General features: G+C 44.3%; 1 protein-coding gene across 2 annotated transcripts in view; it reads right to left on the bottom strand.

Moving 5' to 3' along the window:
- The window catches only part of LOC129706580 (uncharacterized), a 108,095-nt gene that overhangs the window by 48,033 nt on the left and 32,225 nt on the right, over positions 1-27,837 (bottom strand). For both annotated transcript variants that reach the window (XM_055650933.1, XM_055650932.1), the window contains exons 4-8: positions 20,354-20,475; positions 17,024-17,054; positions 8,527-8,621; positions 3,812-3,836; positions 3,459-3,563 (exon numbers count right to left, since the gene is read on the bottom strand). In XM_055650933.1, the coding sequence (XP_055506908.1) occupies positions 3,459-3,563; positions 3,812-3,836; positions 8,527-8,621; positions 17,024-17,054; positions 20,354-20,475 (378 nt within the window). The remainder of the gene's footprint in view (positions 1-3,458; positions 3,564-3,811; positions 3,837-8,526; positions 8,622-17,023; positions 17,055-20,353; positions 20,476-27,837) is intronic.

Genomic DNA, 27,837 nt, shown 5'->3' with positions numbered 1-27,837 from the left:
GAGCTGCCAGCCCACCAGGCCTGAGTGACTGAGCTGTCAGCCCACCAGGCCTGAGTGACTGAGCTGCCTGCCTACAATGTCCATACTAGTCCTCTGGAAACCAGTCCATTCAGCCCACAACACCCATACTAGCACTCCAGAAAGAACCCCCCCCTCCTCCAACGGGTCCCACTTAGTCTAGTTATATATTATTAATTCACTCCTTTTACTCCATCCCCTGCCCTATCCACTCACGCATAGCTCCCAACCCGCAGGCGCGGCTAGAGGGGAGAGGGAGGGGGGTAGAGAGAGAGAGAACAGAGACAGAGAGGGCAGTGACATAGAGGGCAGTGACAGAGACACACAAGTAAGTACACATCCAAGAAGATAGATAGATAGATAGATAGATAGATAGATAGATAGATAGATAGATAGATAGATAGATAGATAGATAGATAGATAGATAGATAGATAGATAGAAGATAGATAGATAGATACAAGATGCAAGATGGCGGCCCCGCGGAGAGCCTTGCGTGAGTCCCGGGTACAATTATTAATTATCAATTGTCGCCGTCGTCTACAGAAGGTGAGGGTTTGTGACTCGGGGGCCGTGTGGGGAGAGGGAAATATCCCCCCGTAACTTACATTTATAGCGGTCCCCCATCACCGACCTCACCGAGGCTGGTCGACCCAACGCAAGGCCCGAACCAAAGAAGGTCTGTGTGGCCAAAAACTACTCAAACTCAAACTTATCCAACTTAAACTTAAACTTACCAAAAAATGCTGTTTCTAAGATGAATAATTTGCCGGAAATAGCAGGGGACCGCGGGTCAGGAGTTGGAGGAATTGAGTGAAATCCAGGTTAGCCGGGAAGTGGTGTTGGGTAAATTGAATGGATTAAAGGCCGATAAATCCCCAGGGCCAGATAGGCTGCATCCCAGAGTACTTAAGGAAGTAGCTCCAGAAATAGTGGATGCATTAGTAATAATCTTTCAAAACTCTTTAGATTCTGGAGTAGTTCCTGAGGATTGGCGGATAGCAAACGTAACCCCACTTTTTAAGAAGGGAGGGAGAGAGAAAACAGGGAATTACAGACCAGTTAGTCTAACATCGGTAGTGGGGAAACTGCTAGAGTCAGTTATTAAAGATGGGATAGCAGCACATTTGGAATGTGGTGAAATCATTGGACAAAGTCAGCATGGATTTACGAAAGGTAAATCATGTCTGACGAATCTTATAGAATTTTTCGAGGATGTAACTAGTAGCGTGGATAGGGGAGAACCAGTGGATGTGGTGTATCTGGACTTCCAGAAGGCTTTCGACAAGGTCCCACATAAGAGATTAGTATGCAAACTTAAAGTACACGGCATTGGGGGTTCAGTATTGATGTAGATAGAGAACTGGCTGGCAAACAGGAAGCAAAGAGTAGGTGTAAACGGGTCCTTTTCACAATGGCAGGCAATGACTAGTGGGGTACCGCAAGGCTCAGTGCTGGGACCCCAGCTATGTACAATATATATTAATGATCTGGATGAGGGAATTGAAGGCAATATCTCCAAGTTTGCGGATGACACTAAGCTGGGGGGCAGTGTTAGCTGTGAGGAGGATGCTAGGAGACTGCAAGGTGACTTGGATAGGCTGGGTGAGTGGGCAAATGTTTGGCAGATGCAGTATAATGTGGATAAATGTGAGGTTATCCATTTTGGTGGCAAAAACAGGAAAGCAGACTATTATCTAAATGGTGGCCAACTAGGAAAAGGGGAGATGCAGTGAGACCTGGGTATCATGGTACACCAGTCATTGAAAGTAGGCATGCAGGTGCAGCAGGCAGTGAAGAAAGTGAATGGTATGTTAGCTTTCATAGTAAAAGGATTTGAGTATAGGAGCAGGGAGGTTCTACTGCAGTTGTACAGAGTCTTGGTGAGACCACACCTGGAGTATTGCGTACAGTTTTGGTCTCCAAATCTGAGGAAGGACATTATTGCCATAGAGGGAGTGCAGAGAAGGTTCACCAGACTGATTCCTGGATGTCAGGACTGTCTTATGAAGAAAGACTGGATAGACTTGGTTTATACTTTCTAGAATTTAGGAGATTGAGAGGGGATCTTATAGAAACTTACAAAATTCTTAAGGGGTTGGACAGGCTAGATGCAGGAAGATTGCTCCCGATGTTGGGGAAAGTCCAGGACAAGGGGTCACAGCTTAAGGATAAGGGGGAAATCCTTTAAAACTGAGATGAGAAGAACTTTTATCACACAGAGAGTGGTGAATCTCTGGAACTCTCTGCCGCAGAGGGTAGTTGAGGCCAGTTCATTGGACACTTTTTATAAATAATCTATTTTTCCAAACTCACTAATATCTAACACATCTCTAATCCTACTTTTAATATCTCTGTTTTATGTCATGTCCTGAAACTCTGATGATATAATAATATCAAGGAACATTTCCATACATTACTTGTACAGGATTTTTGACTAAGATGTAGAATTATAGTGATATTTCTTGAAATTCCCAAGCTCGCTAAGTATCCACCACATCTATAGTCTGCCGTCACAAATATTCTACCTTGAAAATCCTGTTCTCTATTACTTTACACATGACAGTACACTGCTACTCTCTCAAACAGCAATATTCCAAACTAGCTGAAAATGAAGTGTCTTCATGTTCTTTGGTGTTACTGTTCAGTAAGACTAGGGATACGAAATTCTCAACCATCAAAAAACATTCTTTACTGAAGGTAGTTAACTCTCATCTAACAGCAGTGGCTGAAATTTTAAGGTACATCCACATTCATACACATAAGCTCGACATATCTGAATTATGGCTACTTTTTTGTTGTATTTTGTATTTTGTTGTAAGTTGTATTTTGAGAAACAGACTTTTAATCTGTACTCGGCAAGCTCACATGGAGCCAATTATAATGACTTAGGAATCTGTTTTAATGATGGTGTTTGAGGGTGAAATATTGCAGCACTGTGGGGATAACTCATCTGTTCTTCTTTTAAATAGTGCTTTTATACCTTTAATGGTCATCTGACCACAGAGGTATGCCCCCATTAATGTCTCACCCATTATTCAGCACCTCCAGCAGTGTCACAGTTGAAGTCAAGCTAGTCGAATGTGACAGGAACCAATAACCTTCAACATTATTACCCGTTAGAGGTACCTCGGAGTTATACAATTTATTTTGGTTCATTTCCATCACTGTGTGTTTTTTTTTTAAATTTCCTTGATAGCATCTACTATTTCCTGTTAAAAATGCACAAAACCATTTCAAAGACTCTTAAGTTAGCTGTTAATGGATGTAGGGTATAGTTTATCTCTGGTTGAATATCTTCCAACAAATTAAAGTTTGTACAATAAATATAATACCATTGTTTAGTCATAACTACAATAATTGTTTGATATTATGCTGCAATGGTGTTTCAAAGTTGAAAATGAGTAGTAGTGCATTTTGTGGTTATGTGCATTGTACTTACTCCCTCCTCAACATCAACCTTCTCTGTGTCGCTTTGGCCATACTTTTCTGTAAATTTTTGAATGTCTCTTTCAATGTTCTGATTGTGTCTTTGCTCTCCTTTAATCTAAACAAAAAGACAAATTCACTAATAGAAAGATTTGCTTGCACATGTTCCACTCCACTGTGCTTTCTATACACTGTTTTCCCCTAAAAAAAAATAACCAAAACTGTGGTAAGCTTCCAAGATAACAGAAGCTTTTTAAAATTGGCCTGTTCTTACAAACAGGACTTCCAAGGCCTTCTTCACCTCTGTGTGTTTAGAAAATACGTTAGATATAAAACTGCCAAACCAAGAAACAAATGAACACTCACTTTTGACGAAAACGCCGTTCTGTAGCTAAATTAGAAAGAAAATAAAATTCAAATTATTATTTAAAATTGAAATGAAAATAAAAATAATTGCTAACTTTGCACAGTAAATAATCAGCCTTATTTTGAAATATTTGTAACCTTTAAATGCAAACAGCAGATGTTATAGATGGAGGAAAATCACAAAGCTATATCTTAAATAAATAATGGAGTCATTTTTTTAAACTATAATTAAAACACATTCTGGACTTTTCTGATAGTTATCTAAGAGGTGTTATTAATATTGTTAACAGCAAGAGCACAAAAACATAAATGTGTTAGAATATAGAAACATAGAAAATAGGTGCAGGAGTAGGCCATTCGGCCTTTCGAGCCTGCACCGCCATTCAATATGATCATGGCTGATCATCCAACTCAGTATCCTGTACCTGCCTTCTCTCCATACCCCCTGATCCCTTTAGCCACAAGGGACACATCTAACTCCCTCTTAAATATATACCCCCTGATCCCTCGAATGGGGGGGGGGGAAGAAGAAAGGGGAGAAGGGGCCATGGAGGAGAAGGGGGCGGGGAGGAGAAGGGGGGGGGCGAGAAGGGGGGGGAGAGAAGGGGGGAAGAGAGGGGGGGGGGGAAGAGAAGGGGGGGAAGAGAAGGGGGGGAGAGAAGGGGGGGGAGAGAAGGGGGGGGGGAGAGAGAAGGGGGGGGAGAGAAGGGGGGGGAGAGAGGAGGGGGGGGAGAGGGGGGGGAGAGAGAAGGGGGGAGAGAGAAGGGGGGGGAGAGAGGGGGGGGGAGAGAAGGGGGGGGAGAGAAGGGGGGGAGAGAAGGGGGGGGGGAGAGAAGGGGGGGGGGGGGGAGAGGAAGGGGGGGGGGGGGGGGGGGGGGGGGGGGGGGGGGGGGAGGGGGGGGGGGAGAGAAGGTGGAGAGGGGAGAAGGGGTGAAGGAGTGGAGAAGGAGTGGAGACACTTTTAAGAAGCCAGACAACTTTTAATAAGCCAGAGATCTACAATCTACAATTTGAGAGGGAGAAGGGTAAATCGGAGGTGTCAGTATTACAGTTAAAGGGGACTATGAAGCCATGAGGGAGGAGCTGGCCAAAGTTGACTGGAAAGATTTGCAGGATGTCAGTGGAACAAAAATGGCAGGTATTTTTGGGAATAATACAGAAGGTGCAGGATCAGTTCATTCTAAAAAGGTAGAAAGATTCTAAGGGGAGTAAGGGGCTGACAAGGGAAGTCAGAGACAGTATAAAACTAAAAGAGAATAAGTACAACATAGCAAAGATGAGCGGGGAGCCAGAGGATTGGGTAAAGTTTAAAGAGCAACAGAAGATAACTAAAAAGGCAATACGGGGATAAAAGATGAGCTACGAAGGTAAGCTAGCCAAGAATATAAAGGAGGATAGTAAAAGCTTCTTTAGGCATGTGAAGAGAAAAAAAATAGTTAAGACCAAAGTTGCACCCATGAAGACTGAAAAGGGTGAATTTATTATGGGAAACAAGGTAATGGCAGATGAGTTGAACAGGTACTTTGGATCTGTCTTCACTAAGGTGGACACAAACAATCATCCTGATGTACTAGAGGTCGGAGGATCTGGGGTGACGGAGGAACTGAAGGAAATTCACATTAGGCAGGAAATGGTGTTGCGTAGATTGATGGGACTGAAGGCTGATAAATTCCCAGGGCCTGATGGTCTGCATCTCAGGGTACTTAAGGAAGTGGCTCTAGAAATTGTGGATGCATTGGTGATCATTTTCCAATGTTCTATAGATTCAGGATCAGTTCCTGTGGATTGGAGAGTAGCTAATGTTATCCCACTTGTTAAGAAAGGCGGGAGAGAGAAAACAAGAAATTATAGACCAGTTAGCCTGACATCGCTGGTGGAGAAGATGCTGGAATCAATCATAAAAGATGAAATAGCGGCACATTTGGATAGCAGTAACAGAATCGGTCCGAGTCTGGATTTACGAAGGGGAAATCAAGCGTGACTAATCTTCTGGAAATTTTTGAGGATGTAACTAGGAAAATGGACAAGAGAGAGCCAGTGGATGTAGTGTACCTGGACCTTCAGAAAGCATTTGATAAGGTCGCACATAGGGGATTAGTGGGCAAAATTAGGGTACATGGTATTTGGGGTAGAGTGCTGACATGGACAGAAAATTGGTTGGCAGACAGGAAACAAAGAGTAGGGATGAACAAGTTCCTTTTAGAATGGCAGGCAGTGACTAGTGGGATATTGCAAGGCTCAGTGCTGGGACCACAGCTATTAAAAAATATATTCATGATTTAGATGAAGGGATTACAAGTAACATTAGCAAATTTGCAGATGACAAAGCTGGGTGGCAGTGTGAACTGTGAGGAGGATGCTATGAGAATGCAGGGTGACTTGGACAGGGGTGCGTGGGCAGAAGCATGGAAGTTTAATGTGGATAAGACATTCTTGCTGTAGAGGGAGTACAGAGAAGGTTCACCAGACTGATTCCTGGGATGTCAGGACTTTCATATGAAGAAAGACTGCATAGACTCGGCTTGTACTCGCTAGAATTTAGAAGATTGAGGGAGGATCTTATTGAAACTTACAAAATTCTTATGGGGTTGGACAGGCTAGATGCGGGAAGATTAATCCCGATGTTGGGGAAGTCCAGAACAAGGGGTCACAGTTTAAGGATAAGGGGAAATCTTTTAGGACCGAGATGAGAAAAACATTTTTCACACAGAGAGTGGTGAATCTCTGGAATTCTCTGTCACAGAAGGTAGTTGAGGCCAGTTCATTGGCTATATTTAAGAGGGATTTAGATGTGACCCTTGTGGCTAAAGGGATCAGGGGGTTTGGAGAGAAGGCAGGTACAGGATACTGAGTTGGATGATCAGCATGATCATATTGAATGGCGGTGCAGGCTTGAAGGGCTGAATGGCCTACTCCTGCACCTATTTTCTGTTTCTATGTTTCTATAAATGTGAGGTTATCCACTTTGGTAGTAAAAAAAGGAAGGCAGATTACTATCTAAAAGTGTCAAGTCGGAAAAAGGGGAAGTACAACGTGATCTGGGGAGTCCTTATTCATCAGTTAATGAAAGTAAGCATGCAGGTACAGCAGGCAGTGAAAAAAGCAAATGGCATGTTGGCCTTTATAACACGAAGAGTTGAGTATACGAACAAAGGTCCTCTGTAGTTGTATAGGGCCCTAGTGAGACTACACCTGGAGTATTGTGTGCAGGTTTGGACCCCTAATTTGAGGAAGGACTTTCTTGCCAGTGAGGGAGTGCAGCATAGGTTTACAAGGTTAATTCCCGGGATGACGGGACTGTCATATGCTGAGAGAATGGAGCGGCTGGGCTTATATACTCTGGAGTTTAGAAGGATGAGAGGGAATCTTATTGAAACATTTAAGATTATTAAGGGTTTGGACACGCTAGATGCAGGAAACATGTTCCCGATGTTGGGGAGTCCAGAAGCAGGGGCCACAGTTTACGAATAAGGGGTAAACCATTTAGAACGGAGACGAGGAATCACTTTCTCACACAGAGAGTTGTGAGACTGGAATTCTCTGTCTCAGGGGGCGGTGGAGGCCGATTCTCTGGATACTTTCAAGAGAGAGCTAGATCGGGCTCTTAAAGATAGGGGAGTCAGGGGATATGGGGAGAAGGCAGAAATGGGGTACTGATTGTGGATGATCAGCCATGATCACATTGAATGGAAGTGCTGGCTCGAAGGGACAAATGGCCTACTCCTGCCCCTATTGTCTATAAAATAAATAAAAATACCCTTTATTAAAATCTGACAATGTGCACTTTAACCGCATGTGCTTTTTCTCTATTACAAATCTTAAATTGTGGAGTACAGGGGCAAATAAGTAAATGATGTGTCTTTGTCTCAAACATTATGGAGGGCTTTGTACTTTCTCTACAACTTTCCAAAGTCTCCACATTCTTCCTTTTGTGGAATGACCAGAACTGCACACAATACTCCAAATTAGGATTAACCAATGACCTAGAAAGCCGCATCATAACTTCCTGACTCCTATAATCAATCCCGACTCAATTGCTATGAAAGCAAGCCTGCCATATGTCTTCTTTACTGCAAATGCTACTTTGTATGAACCTTCTATCCTCACTCAAGAAGAAAGAGGTCATATCCCTGTGTCTGGAGAAAAGCCCCATGAAAATCACGAAAAAATTTGTGTTCTCCACTATATCTCCCCACCTAATCAAATGTGAGATACCCTCTCCAGAAATGGTCAAAGAAGGTGGTCTTGCAAATCACAATTGATTATCTTGCAAATTGATCAGAAAGTAATCTAAATCTGGTATCTAAGAGCAGCTGTCATCTGGAATGTTGACTGAAGGCCACATATCACTTAGGAAAATAACTTTCGTTCCTGGGTACTCACTTATTCATTAGTTAGAGCAGCAAATATAAAATCATGGAATGATCGCAGTACTGCAGAGGTCATTCAACCCATTGTTCCAAAGCAATGGAAAATACCATTGACAGGAGCATGGAAGGCCAAAAACATATATATTTTTTAAACAAGACAATTTGTTTCAATGAGGACAAATGAAATGACTTTTTAAAGGTTTAGAGGGTAAATTGGAACTACTATCTATTTTGCCAGGTGTGTAGGATCCAGTAAGTTCGGGATAGCAAGCACTTAAGATATAGGTCATTTTCAAAGCATAATTATGCTTCACTGAGCGGTAGTTTTGAAACTATTCTACTTACTGTTCCTCGCCTCTATCAGTGCGAGCCATGGAGGAAGTTCAAACACTGACATCTCTTTTTCAGTCAATTCATTTTTCAGTGTTTCTTTTGCAGAGCTGTAAAGAATATTTAAAAAATGCACGTGGAGTTTAATACAGAGAAGCACAAGGTTTTTGGGAAGTCTAAAGGACCTGTCCCACTGTACGAGGAGTTCTCCCGAGTTTCCCCTGATTCGAACTCGGAGAATTACGGTAATAGACAATAGACAATAGGCAATGGGTGCAGGAGCAGGCCATTTGGCCCTTCGAGCCATTCAATGTGATCATGGCTGATCATCCCCAATCAGTACCCCGTTCCTGCCTTCTCCCCATATCCCCTGACTCCGCTATTTTTAAGAGCCCTATCTATCTCTCTCTTGAAAGCATCCTGAGAACCTGCCTCCACAACTGTCTGAGGCAGAGAATTCCACAGACTCACCACTCTCTGTGAGAAAAAGTGTTTCCTCGTCTCCGTTCTAAATAGCTTACTCCCTATTCTTAAACTGTGGCCCCCAGTTCTGGACTCCCCCAACATCGGGAACATGTTTCCTGCCCAAGCCCTCTTATATGTTTCAATGAGATACCCTCTCATCCTTCTAAACTCCAGAGTGTACAAGCCCAGCTGCTCCATTCTCTCAGCATATGACAGTCCCGCCATCCCGGGAATTAACCTTGTAAACCTACGCTGCACTCCCTCAATAGCAAGAATGTCCTTCCTCAAATTAGGGGATCAAAACTGCACACAATACTCGAGGTGTGGTCTCATTAGGGCTCAGTACAACTGCAGAAGGACCTCTTTGCTCATATATTCCTCTTGTTATAAAGGCCAACATGCCATTTGCTTTCTTCACTGCCTGCTGTACCTGCATGCTTACTTTCATAGACTGATGTACAAGGACCCCCAGATCCCTTTGTACTTCCCCTTTTCCAAACTTGATAACATTTAGATAGTAATCTGCCTTCCTGTTTTTGCTAGCAAAGTGGATAACCTCACATTTATCCACATTAAACTTAATCTGCCATTCATCTGCCCACTCCCCCAACTTGTCCAAGTCACCCTGCATTCTCATAGCATCCTCCTCACAGTTCACACTGCCACGCAGCTTTGCCATCTGCAAATTTGCTAATGTTACTTTGAATCCCTTCATCTAAATCATGGGAGTATATTGTAAATAGCTGCGGTCCCAGCACCGAGCCTTGCGGTACCCCACTAGTCACTGCCTGCCATTCTGAAAGGGACCCGTTAATCTCTACTCTTTGTTTCCTGTCTGCCAACCACTTCTCTATCCATGTCAGCACTATCCCCCAATACCATGTGCCCTAATTTTGCCCACTAATCTCCTATGTGGGTCCTTATCAAATGCTTTCTGCAAGTCCAGGTGCACTACATCCACTGGCTCTCCCTTGTCCATTTTCCAAGTTACATCGTCAAAAAATTCCAGAAGATTAGTCAAGCATGATTTCCCCTTCGTAAATCCATGCTGACTCGGACCGATCCCGTTACTGCTATCCAAATGTGCGGCTATCTCATCTTTTATAATTGATTCCAGCATCTTCCCCACCACCGATAACTGGTCTATAATTCCCCGTTTTCTCTCTCCGGCCTTTCTTAAAAAGAGGGATAACATTAGCTACCCTCCAATCCGCAGGAACTGATCCTGTGTCTATAGAACATTGGAAATTTATCACCAATGCATCCACGATTTCTAGAGCCACTTCCTTAAGTACCCTGGGATGCAGACCATCAGGCCCTGGGGATTTATTAGCCTTCAGTCCCATCAGTCTATCCAACATCATTTCCTGCCTAATGTGGATTTCCTTCAGTTCCTCTGTCTACTCAGATGCACTGGCCACTACTATATCAGGAAGATTGTTTGTGTCCTCCTTAGTGAAGACAGATCCAAAGTACCTGTTCAACATCTGCCATTTCCTTGTTCCCCATAATAAATTCACCTTTTTCGGTATTCAAGCGTCCAACTTAGGTCTTAACTAATGTTTTCCTCTTCATATACTTAAAGAACCTTTTACTATCCTGCTTTATATTCTTGGCTAGCTTACCTTCGTACCTCATCTTTTCTCCCCGTATTGTCTTTTTGGTTATCTTCTGTTCTTTAAACTTTACCCAATCCTCTTGCTTCCCGCTCATCTTTGCTACGTCGTACTTCTATGCTTTAATTTTTATACTGTCCATTGTCGTCCCTTTCTCCCCTTGGAATCTTTCTTCCTCCTAGGAATGAACTGATCCTCCACCTTCTGTACTATTCCTAGAAACACCTGCCATTTTTGTTCCACTGTCATCCCTGCTAGTATATCTTGCCAGTCAACTTTGGCCAGCTCCTCCCTTATGGCCCCATAGTCCCCTTTATTCAACTGCAACACTAACACCTCCGATCTCCTCTTCTCCCACTCCAATTGTAGATTAAACCTGACCATGTTATGGTCACTGCCTCCTAATGGCTCATTAACCTCAAGGTCCTTTATCAAATCCGGTTCATTACATAACACTAAATCCAGGATTGCCTTCTCCCTGGTAGGCTCCAATACAAGCTGTTCAAAGAATCCATCTCGAAGGCACTCTTCAAAGTCCCTTTCTTGGGGTCCAGTACCAACCTGATTTCCCCAGTCTACCTGCATGTTGAAATCTCCCATAACAACCACAGCATTACTTTTATTACATGCCAATTTTAACTCCTGATTCAACTTGCGTTTAAAAAAAAAAAAAAAACACCCTATGTCCAGGCTACTGTTTGGGGGCCTGTAGATTAGTCCCATTAGGGTCTTTTTACCTATTCCTTAGTTCTATTCGTACTGACTCCACATCCCCTCTTTCAATGTCACCCCTTGCAAGGGACTGAATTTCATTCCTCACCAACAGGGCAACCCCACCCCCTCTGCCCACCTGTCTGTCTTTTCGATAGGAGGTGTACCCTTGAATATTCAGTTCCCAGCCTTGGCCCTCTTGCAGCCATGTCTCGATAAATCACACAGCATCATACTTGCTAGTTTCTAACTGAGCCTCAAGCTCATCCACTTTATTCGTTTTACTTTGCGCATTCATATACAGCACTTTGACCTCTGTATTCACTTCCCCCCTCGCAATTGGCCCTGACCTTACTCCGTTGTCCATTCGCAAACTTTCCTTCCCATTAATTCAAAAAACTTTTGTAATTTTTCCTGTAGCCACTTCCCCTTCAACTCCATTTTCATACTCCCAATTTGTCAATCCCTCCCCCCCACTATTTAGTTTAAACCCCTAGAAAACCTGTCTGCCAGAATGTCGGTCCCCCTCCAGTTAAGGTGTAACCCGTCCCTTGCGTACAGTCACCCCTACCCCAGAAGAGATCCCAGTGGTCTATAAATTTAAATCCTTGCTCCCTGCACCAGCCCCTCAGCCACACATTCAGACCCCCTATCTCCCTGTTCCTGTCCTCACTAGCACGTGGTACTGGAAGCATTCCAGAGATAACCACCCTTGAAGTCCGGCATTTCAGTCTTCTTCCCAACTCTCTGAACGCATGTTGGAGAACCTCCTTCCCGATGTCATTTGTGCCTACGTGCACAATTACTGCCGGCTGTTCACCTTCTCTCTCGAGGATGTTTTCGGTTCGTGACATCCTGAACCCTGGCACCAGGGGGGCACCAGACCATCCTCGCATCTCGTCTGCTGCCACAGAATCTCCTGTCCGCTCCTCGGACAATGGAGTCACCCACCACTAGGGCTCTGCCCAACGTCGATCTCGCCGGTCGAGTTCCATCTCTAGGATTGGAGCCACCGACGTGTCCACCGCTCAGACTGGAAACATCGTCTCCCCGGACAGTTCCCAAGAGGGCGTACCTGTTTTCATTAGGCACAGCCACCTGTGTCTTCTGCACTCCACGATTTCCACCCTTTCTCTCTGCCACACACTTACAAAATTCTTAAGGGGTTGGAGAGGCTAGATGATGGAGGATTGTTCCCGATGTTGGGGAAGTCCAGAACAAGGGGTCACAGCTTAAGGATAAGGGGGAAATCCTTTAAAACCGAGATGAGAAGAACTTTTTTCACACAGAGTGTGGGTGAATCTCTGGAACTCTCTGCCACAGAGGGTAGTTGAGGCCAGTTCATTGGCTATATTTAAGAGGGAGTTAGTGTGGCCCTTGTGGCTAAGGGGATCGGGGGGTATGGAGAGAAGGCAGGTACGGGATACTGAGTTGGATGATCAGCCATGATCATATTGAATGGCAGTGCGGTCTCTAAGGGCCGAATGGCCTACTCCTGCACCTATTTTCTATGTTTCTATGTTCTTTCCGTAACCTCTGCATGACAACCTCACTGTAGGTCCTGTCCAGGAAACTCTCGTTTTCCCGGATGGCCCCGAGGTGATCCAGCTGCTTCTCCAGTGCCCCAACACGGTCCTTTAGGAGCTGAAGCTGGACGCACTTGCAACAGTTGTAGCAGCCAGAGGCTCCATCTGTTTCCCTGGGCTCCCACAATCTGCAAGCCTCACGCTGTCTCATCTGCCCCGACATGTGTTCACCGCGTTCCGTCATCTCAAGCTTTATGCGTAGCCTGCTCTTCTCAGCCGCCTCGCCGAAGAGTCTGAAGCCAAAGACTCACACTTTTCTCGCAAGGCAGACTCTCGAGCCAAAGACTCACAATTTACTCACAGGGCACTTCCTTCACAAGGCCGCTCCCTAAGAGCCGTCTTGCATATATTGACTGATAAATTGCCTAATTTAGCAATTTACAAATTTACAAACCAAATTCCTCAGTTTTAAACTGTTTTCCCCCGCTGACTCGCTTCTAACTCCTCCCACTGGAGAGGAGAGCCAATCATTGATTTTTCCTGTTTCTCTTTTGTTGCTGTTTCTTCAAAATCCACAGGGTCTCTGAGTTAAGTCTGTCTGTGCTTTGCCTCTCCTTTTCAACTGTTTTCCCCCTCTGACTCACTTCTAACTCTCCTCCCACTTGGGCTAGAGCCAAGCAGCGCTTTTTCATGCTTCGCTTTGTTGCTGTTTCTTCAAAGTCCACGGGAGCTCTGAGTTAATAGCCGTTCGTAGGTAGTCGGGGCTCTCGTGGACATTTTTCACAGTACTAAAAAAACTTCACGAGTTACCACGTTTCCCGGGTACCTGCCATTAGCATTACGAGCCACTATGAGACATCCACGAGCTCCGACATAGCCGCTACGTACATTCTACGTACTTACCACGAGAGTTTGATTTTTTTTAAACTCGGGAGAGCTCTTGAATTACCTCGTACAGTGGGAAAGGCCCTTATCCAGCGCAGAATTACACAGTGAATGGCAGGGCTCTGGGGACTGAGCAGAGGGATCTAGGAGTGCAGCTACATAGTTGATTGGAAGTGACATCACAGGTAGATAGGCTGGTCAAGTGGGCTTTCAGAGCATTGACCTTCATCAGTCATGAGGATAAAATTGGAAGGTCATGTTGAAGTAGTACAGGACATTGGTGACGCCATATTTGTAGTATTGTGTTAAGCTTTGTTAAACATAGAAACATAGAAAATAGGTGCAGGAGTAGGCCATTCGGCCCTTCGAGCCTGCACCGCCATTCAATATGATCATGGCTGATCATCCAACTCAGTATCCCGTACTTGCTTTCTCTTCATACCCTGACCCCTTTAGCCATAAAGGCCACATCTAACTCCCTCTTAAATATAGCCAATGAACTGGCCTCAACTACATTATGTGGCAGAGAATTCCAGAGATTCACCACTCTGTGTAAAAAATGTTTTTCTCATCTCAGTCCTAAAAGATTTCCGCTTTATCCTTAAACTGTGACCCCTTGTTCTGGACTTCCCCAACATCGGGAACAATCTTCCTGCATCTAGTCTAGACTTCATATGAAAGTCCTGACATCCCAGGAATCAGTCTGGTGGACCTTCTCTGTACTCCCTCTATGGCAAGAATGTCCTTCCTCAGATTAGGAGACCAAAACTGTACGCAATACTCCAGGTGTGGTCTCACCAAGACCCTGTACAACTGCAGTAGAACCTCCGTGCTCCTATACTCAAATCCTTTTGCTATGCATGCTAACGTACCATTCGCTTTCTTCACTGCCTGCTGCACCTGCATGCCTACTTTCAATGACTGGTGTACCATGACACCCAGGTCTCGTTGCATCTCCCCTTTTCCTAATCGGCCACCATTCAGGTAATAGTCTACTTTCCTGTTTTTGCCACCAAAGTAGATAACCTCACATTTATCCACATTATACTGCATCTGCCATGCATTTGCCCACTCACCCAGCCTATCCAAGTCATCTTGCAGCCTCCCAGCATCCTCCTCACAGCTAACACTGCCTCACAGCTTCGTATCATCCGCAAACTTGGAGATGCTGCATTCAATTCCCTCGCCCAAATCATTAATATATATTGTAAATAGCTGGGGTCCCAGCACCGAGCCTTGCGGTACCCCACTAGTCACTGCCTGCCATTCTGAAAAAGACCCGTTTACTCCTACTCTTTGTTTCCTGTCTGCCAGCCAGTTCTCTATCCACATCAATACTGAACCCCCAATACCGTTGTGCTTTAAGTTCGTATACTAATCTCTTATGTGGGACCTTGTCGAAAGCCTTCTGAAAGTCCAGATATAACACATCCACTGGTTCTCCCTTATCCACTCTACTAGTTACATCCTCGAAAAATTCTATAAGATTCGTCAGACATGATTTACCTTTCATAAATCCATGCTGACTTTGTCCAATGATTTCACCACTTTCCAAATGTGCTGCTATCCCATCTTTAATAACTGACTCTAGCAGTTTCCCCACCACCGATGTTAGACTAACTGGTCTGTAATTCCCCGTTTTCTCTCTCCCTCCCTTTTTAAAAAATGGGATTACATTAGCTACCCTCCAATCCTCAGGAACTACTCCTGAATCTAAACAGTTTTGAAAAATTATCACTAATGCATCCACTATTTCTGGGGCTACTTCACTAAGTACTTTGGGATGCAGCCGATCTGGCCCTGGGGATTTCTCGGCCTTTAATCCATTCGATTTACCTAACACCACTTCCCGGCTAACCTGGATTTCACTCAGTTCCTCCATCGGTCCCCGGTCCCCTGCTATTTCCGGCAGATTAATTAAGTCTTCCTTAATGAAAACAGAACCAAAGTAGTTATTCAATTAGTTCCTCATGATCAATTCACCTGTTTCTGACTGCAAGGGCCCTACATTTGTTTTAACTAATCTTTTTCTCTTCACATATCTATAAAAACTTCATTACTCAATACCCAGTCTAGAATAGCCTGCTCTCTCGTTGGTTCCTCTACATGTTGGTTTAGAAAACTATCCCGCATACATTCCAAGAAATCCTCTTTCTCAGCATCCCTGCCAATTTGATTCACCCAATCTATATGTAGATTGAAGTCACCCATTATAACTGCTTTACCTTTGTTGCACGCATTTCTAATTTCCTGTTTGATGCCATCCCCAACTCCAGTACTACTGCTGGGTGGCCTGTACACAACTCCCACTAGCGTTTTCTGCCCCTTAGTGTTTCGCAGCTCTACCCATATCGATTTCACATCCTCCAAGCTAACATCCTTACTTTCTATTGCGGTAATCTCCTCTCTAACCAGCAACGCTACCTCATCTCCTTTTCCTTTATGTCTATCCCTCCTGAATATTGAATATCCTTGGATGTTCAGCTCCCAGCCTTGGTCACCCTGGAGCCATGTCCCCGTGATCCCAACTATATCATAATCATTAATAGCTATCTGCACATTCAACTCATCCACCAAAACCTTGTTTTCCTTGTTATAGGAAGAATATTGTTAAGCTGGAAAGGGTACAGAAAAGATTGACAAGGTTGTTGCCAGGATTCGAGGGCCTGAGATATAGGAAGAGGTTGAGCAGGCTAGGCCAAACACATGCAGATGGGACTATATTAGATGGGACAAGTTGGCCAGCATGAGAAAGTTGGGCCAAAGGGCCTGTTTCCATGCTATGCACATCAACACCAATCTGTAGCCTTCTTTTGCTCTGGTATTTTATTTAATTCCCATGTTTAATCAATAATGTTTTATTATTAATGTTTAATGTTTTACGTGTCATTCCTAACTTTACTGTATGTCATGTCACTTGTGTGCAGAGCATCAAGGCAAATTCCTTGTAAGTGAACACTTGGCCAATAAGCTTATTCATTCATTCATTCATTTGGTTAGGCCGGATTTTGAGTACTGCGTGCAGCTCTGATCTTCCACCGCAACTCTCTCTAATTTAGGGCAACGTCTCCCTGGGATGCACCCGAGGCTGTAAATCCTGCAAATGAATACTGTACCATGGTTGAATAGAGTTGACTACTTTCTTTCAAAGCTGTTTGCTAATTTGTACCTGATTGATCCTCTCCTCTTCCCTTAAATTAACTTTTAAGCAGGTGAAACAACATCCCAACACTATCCATGTTCAGGCTTTATGGTTATAATTAATGGGGAGCCCTATGGCCATTATCTACAAACATAGAATTGTCTTACGTCAGTGCTTTTGATGGCATCGGGCATGTATCTAAATAAAAACAAATCTTAGAATTAGTGTTGCATTTTATTCCTATTTGAGTACAAATAAAATATTTAAACCATTTTATTTCAATTGTGAATACATAAATAATGTAAACCGATTTGAGTGTAAATTTAAAAAATAATCTTACCTGGTTTGCACCCTGTTTTTGACCTGCTATTCCATGCATAAACTACTAGTTGCATAAATTCCCATTGAGGGCCATCATTTCAATAGCTTTGCCAGGTTGCATTTTCAAGTTTGCAATTTTTGTATAAATTAGGAAATTGTTTGCTGTAACTTGCTTATTGTGAGTGTAAGGAAATTGGGCTCAATCTCAGTAACTAGTAGAAGTATACCCAGAATTATTTTAGCAGGTGTTTCAATGTAAGATATAATCCCTAGGTTTGTGTCCTGCACATTAGGGACAATTTTATCGATGCTAATTAACCTACAACCCTGTAGATTTTTGATGTGTGAGCGAAAACCCACGTGGTCACAGCACCTGGATCGAACCCTAGTCTCAAGCACTGTTAGGCAGCAACTCAACCGCTGTGCCACTGTGCCTCCTTTATAGAGATGTATAAAATCATGAGGGAATATATATGGTGAGTGCATAGAAGTCTTTTACCTCGGGGACGGAAAGATTTAATAGGAAGCTGAGAAGCAACTCAGAGGGTGATGGGTATATGGAAAAAGCTGCCAGGGGAGGTAGGTAGGTAGGTAGTCACAAAATGCTGGAGAAACTCAGCGGGTGAGGCAGCATCTACGGAGAGAAGGAATTGGCGATGTTTCAGACTAGGTAATTGAGGGAGGTACTATAACAGCATTTAAAAGAAACTTGCACAGGTACATGGGTAGGAAAGGTAGAGGATATGAGTCAAATGTTGGCAAATGGGACTAACTTAGATGGGGCATCTTCGACGAAAAAGTGCAATATTACAAGTGTGGAATATGGTGATAATTAAAGTATTTAGTTTCAATTGGCTCTAGCTATTTATTGGCCGTTATTGTACTTTATTAACTATTAGGCATCTGAGATGTTGCAAAAAGCATAACAGTCTCTTTTATCCCCTCTCTATACATTCACACTCACAGACACAGAACAAAGTCAACAGCTTTTTAGTATGCCCTTCCTACTATAAACACAATCGATAATTTTACTCTCATAGGCTGTGGGCCGAGGAGGTTTTTTGTTCAGGTTTGCTACCCAACTCATGGAACTACCTGAATTTTTAACATATTGTGTAAAAATATTATATAAATCATACCTGAAACTCGTCAGCAAAAAAACCTGCACATTTTGTTTAAATATGACAAAAACTTCCAATTTTCCGAGTAGTAATTGTCCAATCAATGCACGATTGACATTGAGGTCGGGCGCAAATGACCAATCCCACACTTTGTTTTACGGTCGTTTCGCAGCGAGGATTCTGGGATCATGGCTGCCTCCTCATTACATCAATAGCGATAGCAAGGTTTCCAAGGATAAAGGTAATGCTCATCTTGCTGATCATTTTGATTTATCTTTATAAAGTTATGATGTAAACTGTTAAATAAAAATGATAAATAACAAATGTACAGCTAGGGTTAGGATTAGGGATAGGGTTAAGGGCCTGTCCCACAAGCATGCGACTGCATGCGGCAAGCACGACCTAACGTGGTCGCTTGAGCCGTATGGCCTCGCGGGGCCGATCCCACTTCGATCGCCAGAGCCGTATGGAGTTGTGCAGAGCTGGTCCTGACATCGCGTGGGGCTCTGCCCAAAAATTCCGCGCGGCAACGGCCTGCCGGCCCGCAGCCGCATTGAGGCCGTACGCGCGGCCTTGACGCCATATGCAGCGTCTTGACGGCGTACGCCTAGCGCAAACTTCCCGCGGACTTCGCTCGAACTTCACGTCAACTCGTACGGGATCACTCGACCTCCGCGCAGCCCCCGCTTCCAGTTTGGTCGTGCTTGCCACATGCAGTCGCATGCTCGTGGGACAGTCCCTTTAGGGTCAGGGTCAGGGTTAGGGTCACGGTCAGTCGGTTGGGCTTATCGGTAGGCCGATGGATGCTGTGGAGGATCGGTCGGGCTGTCGGAAGGCCGGTGAGTGCTGCGAGAGGTCGGTCAGGCACTTGGTAGACCAGTGAGTGCTGCAAGGGGTCGGTCGGGCTGTCGGACGGCCGGTGTTGCAGTGAGCGAGTGGGCGGACTGACGGAGTCGGGTCTATGGGGGTGCTGAAGGCGGCCTGTAAGGCAGTGCTGCTCCCCACCATCATCATCACGATGATCCAGAAGGCCGAGGTGGACTAGCTGAGCGGCCACACGTACGGAGCTCGCAGCCAGTCCCAAAGCGGCTCCAGCTCCAGCCGTGGGCAGCTCTGGAAGGGGGGCGAGTTAGGGTTAGGGTTAGGCATTTTCCTCTCAGTGGAAGATGCCTTAGACTTCCCCCAGCCTGGCACTGCCCCAGTCCCACTATGGCCGTGACCCCCACTCTGCACACTGGCAGTCAGTGGGGTTCAGTAAACGGGGAACCCAGAAGAACTGCCCTCACCCATTAATTAGGCTTGTTCAGGAGCCGGACCTCTGTGGCAGTCTCAATCAATATATATATATATATATATATGGTCTAATAATATATAGTTTAAATACACTGCAACACGGAAATAGGCTCCCTATGGTGTAATATGGGCATTGGACACTAGATGGAACTTTTTTGATCTAATTTTCTAATTATTTTAATTAATTAATGTGCAACTTTTGGCACTGACGAGGTATGCCTTCCTTCTCAATTATATTTTATCTCAATCTGTGCAATATTTCATGTAGATCCGAGACCTGGGTCACGAAAGTTGATTTCTAGACACATTTTTGATGCTCGGCCCACAGCCTAATGAATGGAAATAGACATGTAATAAATGAGAATTAACAGTATGTGTACAGTGAAATCAAAATAAAGATCAACTTCTACGGGAAAAACACAAATTAAGCATTACGAAAGCTTAAAACTTTTTCTAACTACGGGTTCACAATCTCTTATACGAAAATCTTGGGACCAGACACTTTTCGCATTTCGTAATTTTTCGGATTTCGGAATGGAAGATTTTTAGCGTAAATTTTAACGTTTAACGGGTGGCTCAGTGGTAGAGTGCCCGGCTCATGGCCGCAAGGTCGCGAGTTTGCGCCTCGATCCCGGCAGTTAAAAATATTCGGTTTTCGGATAAAAGATTGTGAATCTGTACTATATATCACCAAATGAATCAATACTCTTTTTTTTTTTAAATGTGGTCTTTTATTTTACAGTTAATTTCTCATCTATATACCTGATTCATTTGCTGAGTTCTCAGTATAGACAAAGGTTTTCCATAAAAGGTCAGGAGTCCTTGATTCTCTGGCTTCAATTGACATAAATTGATAACATTTGGTCGTCTTTTGTTGATGAATCCTAAAGTAATATTTAAAGATGCGTTAGTACTGAACATTGAAACTGTGGGTTCTATAATTGGGAGCAGTAAACAGAATTAAGTTTTAAATATATAAACCTCAATCACTCAAATTTTGAATCATCCTACCACAACCAGAGAGCAGTGCTGAGAGCAGTATATTCCTCATTGGCGACCCTCGGACTATCCTTGATTGGACTTTGCTGGCTTTATCTTGAACTAAACACTATTCCCTTATCATGTACCTATACACTGCAAATGGCTCAATTGTAATCATGTTTTGTCTTTCTGCCAACTGGTTAGCATGCAACTAAAGTTTTTTACTCTACCTCGGTACACATGACAACTGAACTGAAATGAATAAAATCAATTTTAAACTATTTGATTATATTTCTGGCCACAACATGTCTTAACAACACGTCCAACTATAGATGTAATTCATTCGAAGTTTACCATTTCATCTTGATGTCCAAAACAGTATTTCCTAAAACAATTTCTTCTCCGAGAAAATTACTCATTAGATTAGAGAGTCAAGTAGGGCTTCAATCTTTTGACAACGAGAGCCTGATCATCCAGGAAATAGAATATTTAGATCTCTTCATCAGAACGTTTTCATAAATAAGTCAACTGCATCTTCAGTTGTTTACCATCACAAGTAAATGCCACTATAATTTTTGAGAGCTTATAAAGAGTATGATTAAGTGGCATTAATTGCCTGCTGCTCTGCAAAAATGTTGAAATCTCAAATGCCCTCTACGATTCCTATGTGGAAGTAGGTACTTTAGATAAATTTTATTTTGTGTCTTAATTGAAGTAGCCCTTTCTAACTTTAATAAAATGATGAGTTCAGAAATTATCTCAACCTTCAGACGTCGGGAGACAAAATATAAATAAATAGTATTTATACTATAATACTCATCCGATATGAGATTCATGAGAATTTGATTAGAAAGAAGCATAGAAAATGTTTCCCGGAGATTGTTTTATTTTTGTCGGGTACCACGCTAGCTGGTGTCTCTCAAGCTCTGCATACTACTAACCAATTGTAGTGTTTTTTATTAGTAGTTGCTCCGCCTAATATGTGATTTATATTACCAAGAGCTTGCTTATGTAATTCAGTCTGAGTAGCTGTTAGGTACTGTAACGTTCTGCAGACCAATGTTGTAATTGGACTTTAATAAATATGTGTTGTATTTTGATGTGTGTACGACTCCACTCATTACATGGTGTCAGAAGTGGAATATGAACCCACGCCTCCAATTGGTGTCAGAAGTGGGATTCGAACCCATGCCTCCATGGCATGTGTGACAGAATACACAATGAACTCAAGCGAATGGTCTCCCTAGGTGTCATTGCTGAAGTTACTGACCCATCTGAGTGGGTTTCCACCATAGAAACATAGAAAATAGGTGCAGGAGTAGGCCATTCGGCCCTTCAAGCCTGCACCGCCATTCAATATGATCATGGCTGATCATCCAACTCAGTATCCCGTACCTGCCTTCTCTCCATACCCCCTGATCCTTTTACCCACAAGGGCCACATCTAACTCCCTCTTAAATATACCCAATGAACTGGCCTCAACTACCTTCTGTGGCAGAAAGTTCCAGAGATTCACCACTCTGTGTGAAAAATGTTTTTCTCATCTCGGTCCTAAAGGATTTCCCCTCTATCCTTAAGCTGTGACCCCTTGACCAGGACTTCCCCAATATCGGGAACAATCTTCCTGCATCTAGCCTGTCCAACCCCTTAAGAATGTTGTAAGTTTCTATAAGAACCCCCCCTCAATCTCCTAAATTCTAGCGAGTACAAGCCGAGTCTATCCTGTCTTTCTTCATATGAAAGTCCTGACATCCCAGGAATCAGTCTGGTGAACCTTCTCTGCACTCCCTCTATGGCAATAATGTCCTTCCTCAGATTTAGAGACCAAAACTGTACGCAATACTCCAGGTGTGGTCTCACCAAGACCCTGTACAACTGCAGTAGAACCTCCCTGCTCCTATACTCAAATCCTTTTGCTATGAATGCTAACATACCATTCGCTTTCTTCACTGCCTGCTGCACCTGCATGCCTACGTTCAATGACTGGTGTACCATGACCTCCAGGTCTCGTTGCATCTCCCCTTTTCCTAATCGGCCATAATTCAGATAATAGTCTACTTTCCTGGTGGTTGCGACAAAAAAAATCAAGGAGGAAATCCGTATCTGCATAAACTCCAGGGATCTCAACACAGCTATCAAACGCCCGCACTACCCAATGCGAACGGTAGCGTAAGTTGCCGCTAAAATAGGCAATGCATCAATGTTCGCCGTTCTGGATGCCAAAAGTTTGTTTTGGCAGATTCCGCTGGACCCAGACTCGTCCAACCTTACTACATTCGGCACCCTCTTCGGCCGTTACAAATTCCTGAGAAGGCCCTTTGGCATTAACTCTGCCAGCAAGGTTTTCCAATGCACGATGGAACAACTGTTTGCATGGTATCCATGCGCCATTATTGTTGATGACATTCTCGTTTACGAGCGCGACTTGGCTGAGCATAACGCTAATCTGAAGAAAGTGCTGGACCGTTCCAAAGGCATCTAGCTCAAACTTAATCCCCTGAAGTGCAGGTTTCGGGTCCTGGAAGTTACCTACGTCGGACATGTTTTCACAAGTGATGGTCTCAGACCAGACCCATCGAAGACCGCTGCTATCAACGCCAGTTCCTACTGACGTTATGACTCTACAAATGTTCCTTGGAATGGTCAACTACCTGGGAAATTTATTCCTAACCTCAGTGATATATCTGCCCCCCTGCCGGAACTGACATACAACCGCTGCATAGTCCTGGTATCCGCAGCACCAAAGAGCTTTTGATATCCTCAAGTTGCAGCTGGCCAGCGCACCTACAAAACAGCACAACACCACGCTCGCGACCGCCCATACTTCCTGGTTTGAGACGAACTGGGTGTTACAGGACGGGATGTAATTGTAATTGTAATTGTAAGGGGTCATTTCAGTATTCAAGGCAGTTGTCTCCCAGTGTCCATTCAGTTTTCCTCCGGGTTAAAGTACACTTCGACGCTTTAATCAATTTAGTGATTATAGTCAAGGGGCCACAAGGCAGTTGTCCCAGCCGTCCTCCGGGACAAGTACTTCGACGCAATCCACAGGGACCACCCCGGCGTGGAGCCAACCTTACAACGGGTACAGAACATGTTTTACTGGCCTGGTGTAACCAAGTACATATGTGACAAAACTGAAGTCTGCACCATTTGCAAAAGCCTGACGCTGCACCAGCAGAAGCAGCCCTGACTGCCGCACCCGGTTCCTCCTCTACGTAGCCACCAACATCTTCGAATGGCATGGGAAGCACTCGAAGGGCTGAATGGCCTACTCCTGCACCTAATTTCTATGTTTCTATCTGGTTCTTGTCGACTCTTATTCGGGCTGGTTTGATATCGATGTACTCCAAACTATTGCATCTGAAGCAGTTATCCAGAAGTTGCAATGCCATTTCTCCGTGCATGGTTCCGACAACAGCAGTCAGTTCACCCGCCAGCTTTTCAAAAACTTATCACCAGCAGCCCTAAATTTCCGCGGTCCAACAGACTCGCCGAATGAGCCGTCCGAAGCACAAAACAACTACTGGAGCGTTCTTACCTTGCTAAATCTGCCGTTTACCTGGGCCTGCTCAATTTAAGGAACATTGACAGAGATCCGGTTCACCAGCCCAACGACTGATGTCTCGCCAAACCCTTGCTGCCCTGCCTGTATCAGCAGCTTTCGCAGCCACAGGGTTGTTCTCCGCCTGCGGTCCAGAAACAACAATTTAAGCGCGATGTACAAAAACGTTTTTTCGACAAATCCAGTAAGCCACTTAAACTTCTCTCCAGTGGACAGGTTGTTCACCTCCAGACCAACAAGGGCTATGGGCGTTTGGTTAACATCCACAGCTTGGCCAAAGAATCGCGCTCCTACCTGGTTAGCACGGACGGGGTCATTTACAAACGTAACCGTCAGCATCTCCTTCCTGTGAAGGAACCGCGTTCTGCGATTCCGTATCCAGAGCTTTTGCGTTTTGTATATCCTACCACTACCTGGCTGGCTGCTCCACTACCCGAGACTGTGTCCCCCACGGCCTCCCCACGGTGTTCAGCGCCTAGCTCGTCTATGTCACCACCTCTACCTAGCGGATCCGCGGTTATTTCCCCGGTTCCCTCCCCAGTCACTTCACCGGTGATAGGAGGAGATACGGCTTTGTACTGCACACGTGGCGGATGGGTCAGCAGGCCGCCCATTAAATACAGTGATTTTGTGTAACTATCTATACTTCCCCATATGCGTTATTAATGTTCCGGCTACTATATTATTTGGCCACCATGTTTCCACGTATCTATGCTTTATTTTGTTTCTACAAGAAAAGATGTAGATTGGTTATTTCCTACTAACCAATTGCAGTGCTTGGTAGTAGTAGCTCCGCCTAATATGCAATTTATATTACCAAGAGCTTGCTTACGTAATTCAGTCTGAGTAGCTATTAGGTACTGTTACGTTCTGCAGACCAATGCTGTGAGTGGACTTTAATAAATATGTGTTGTATTTTGATGTGTGCGACTCCACTCATTACAGTAGCTCAAGAATTAAAGGACATTCCTTTAGGAAGGAGGCGAGGAGGAATTTCTTTAGTCAGAAGATGGTGAATCTGTGAAATTCTTTGCCACAGAAGGCTGTGGAGGCCAAGTCAATCAAGCCAGCATGTCCTTCCTCAGATATGGTGTCCAAAATTGCTCACAATATTCCAAATGCGGCCTGACCAGCGCTTTACCGAGCCTCAGCATTACATCCCTATTGTTGTGCAAAAGTCCTCTTGAAATAAATGCTAGCATTGCGTTTGCCTTCTTTACCACTGATTCGACTTACAAATTAACTTTTTGGGAATCCTGCACCAGCACTCCCGTCCCTTTGCACCTCCGATTTCCTAATTCTCTCGCTATTAAATGACAAAGGACATGAATCTACGCCTTTATTCCTATTACCAAAATGCATGACTCCACTCTTTGCAACACTATATTCCATCTGCCACTTCTCTGCCCACTCTCTAAACTTATTCAAGTCCTTCTGCAGAGTCCCTGCTTTCTCTACACTACCTGTTCCTCCACCTATTATCGTATCATCCGCAAACTTGGTCACAAAGCTTTTAATCCCTCATCCAAATCATTATACAACGTGAAGAGCAGCGGTCCCAGCACCGAGCCCTGCGGAACTCCGCTAGACACTAGCAGCCAACGAGAAAAAGCCCCCTTTATTGTCAACTTTACCTTCTCCCATCCAGCCAACCTGATATCCATGCTAGGATTTGCCCTTTGATACCGTGGGCTCTCATGTGGCACCTTATCAAAGGTTTTCTGAAAATCTGGATATACAACATCTATTGCCTCTCCTTTGTCTGTCCCATTTACTTTTTCAAAGAATTCCAGCAAATTTGTCAGGCAAGACTTCCCCTTCACAAAGCCATTCTGACTTCAGCCTTAGTTATCGTGAACTTCTAAGTACTCCATACCCTCATCCTTTATAATTGACTCTAAAATCTTACCAACCATCGAAGTTAGACTAACCGGCCAATAGCTCCCAATATTCTGCATTGCTCCCTTATTGTGCAGCGGGGTAATATTGGCAATTTCCCAATCATCTGGAACCAAGTCAAGAGTGTTTTATTGTCATATGCCCTGGATGGGACAATGAAATTCTTACTAGCTGCAGCGCAACAGAATATGTGAATATGTAAACATAGTACATAATGATGGGAGAGAAAAAAAAGAAAGTTCAATAAATAACAAATATAGTGCAATAATAATATAGTCTTTTGCAGTTCAGAGCTCAGAGCTTATTCGATGTTGTGTTTAATAGCCTGATGACTGTAGGAAAGAAGCTGTTCCTGAAACTGGACGTTACAGTTTTCAGGCCCCTGTACCTTCTCCCTGATGACAATGGTGCAATAAGTGTGTGGCCAGGATGGTGTGGGTCCTTGATGATTTTGGCTACCTTTTTGAGGCAGCCAAACTCCTGACTCTAGTGATTCTTGAAATATCACTATCGTGCCTCCACAATCTCTGAAGCCACCTATTTCAGAACCCTAGGGTGCAGTCCATCTGGTCCAGGTGACATCCACCTTCAGCCCTTTCAGCTTCCCAAGCACCTTCTCCCAAGTCATAGCCACTCCACTAACTTCCACCCCGACTCTCTTGAATTTCAGGCACTTTGCTGGTGTCTACCATTGTGAAGACTAATGCAAAAAAGTTATTCAACTCCTCTGCCATTTCTTTAGTCCCCATTATCACTTCTCCTGCATTATTTTCCATCAGTCCAACGTCCACTCTCGCCTCTTTCTTACTCTTTATATAGTTGAAGAAACTCTTGCAACCATCTTTTATATTATTAGCTAGCTTACCTTCGTATTTCATCTTTCTCCACGTATTGTCTTTTTAGTTACCTTTTGTTATTCTTTAAAAGCTTCCCAGTCCCCTGGTTTCTCGACAAATCTTTGCAATGTTATATGCCTTCTCTTTTAGTTTTATACTGTCCTTGACTTTTCTTGTCAGCCACAGTCGCCACTTTCTTCCCCGAGAATCTTTTTTCCTCTTTGGAATGAAAAGGTCTTCATCTTCTGAATTATTCCTATAAATTCCTGCCATTGCTGTTCCACCGTCATCCCTGCTAGGGTCCCTTTCCAGTCAACTTTGGCCAGCTCCTCCCTCATGCCTGTGTAGTTCCCTTTGCTTAGCTGCAATACCGACACATCCGATTTCACCTTCTCCCTCTCAAATTGGAGAATTAACTTCGGAGTCACGTGAGTGACTATGTGAGGAACCCGCTCAGCACGCATGCACGGCATTGCGTTCAGCAGTGCAACAGCGGCCGCAGCGGGAGTCAGGGGCTCCCGCTACAGTTTAAAAGACGGACAGTCAGGTAAGTTACTCTGAGGTCGGTTTTCTCTTGGCAAGGAGAGCCTTCTGCTTTGTTTCCACAGCAAGAATATGAATAGAACAAGGCTCTCGAAGAAACCTGTTCCCCGCTCGACTCCAACAGAGGAGCATTCCATCAGTGGGGGGCAGGAGGCAGTAGGACCGCTTACCCGGCACTCCACCATCCTCGACACCGGGCCGAGCCCAGTCTCGCTAGCGCCTGAGCAGTGGACTGGATGCAAAGCCATCAGGAAGACCATCCGGCCGTAGGTTTCCGATTCGTCAGATGGGGACGTCTCACCACCCGTTCGGGGGAGAGACAGCCGCCTGAGCCGCATGGAGCGGCTCCTGGAGCAGGTGCTCCAGCGAGACTCGCTTTGTGAGGAGCAGTCTCGCAGGGGGAGTTCAGGCACTCCCTCCAC

Source organism: Leucoraja erinacea, chromosome 2 (genome assembly GCF_028641065.1).
Source record: "Leucoraja erinacea ecotype New England chromosome 2, Leri_hhj_1, whole genome shotgun sequence".
Taxonomy (NCBI): domain Eukaryota; kingdom Metazoa; phylum Chordata; class Chondrichthyes; order Rajiformes; family Rajidae; genus Leucoraja; species Leucoraja erinaceus.
The sequence above is the reverse complement of the archived record's forward strand: the minus strand, read 5'-3'. Positions and strand labels throughout refer to the sequence as shown.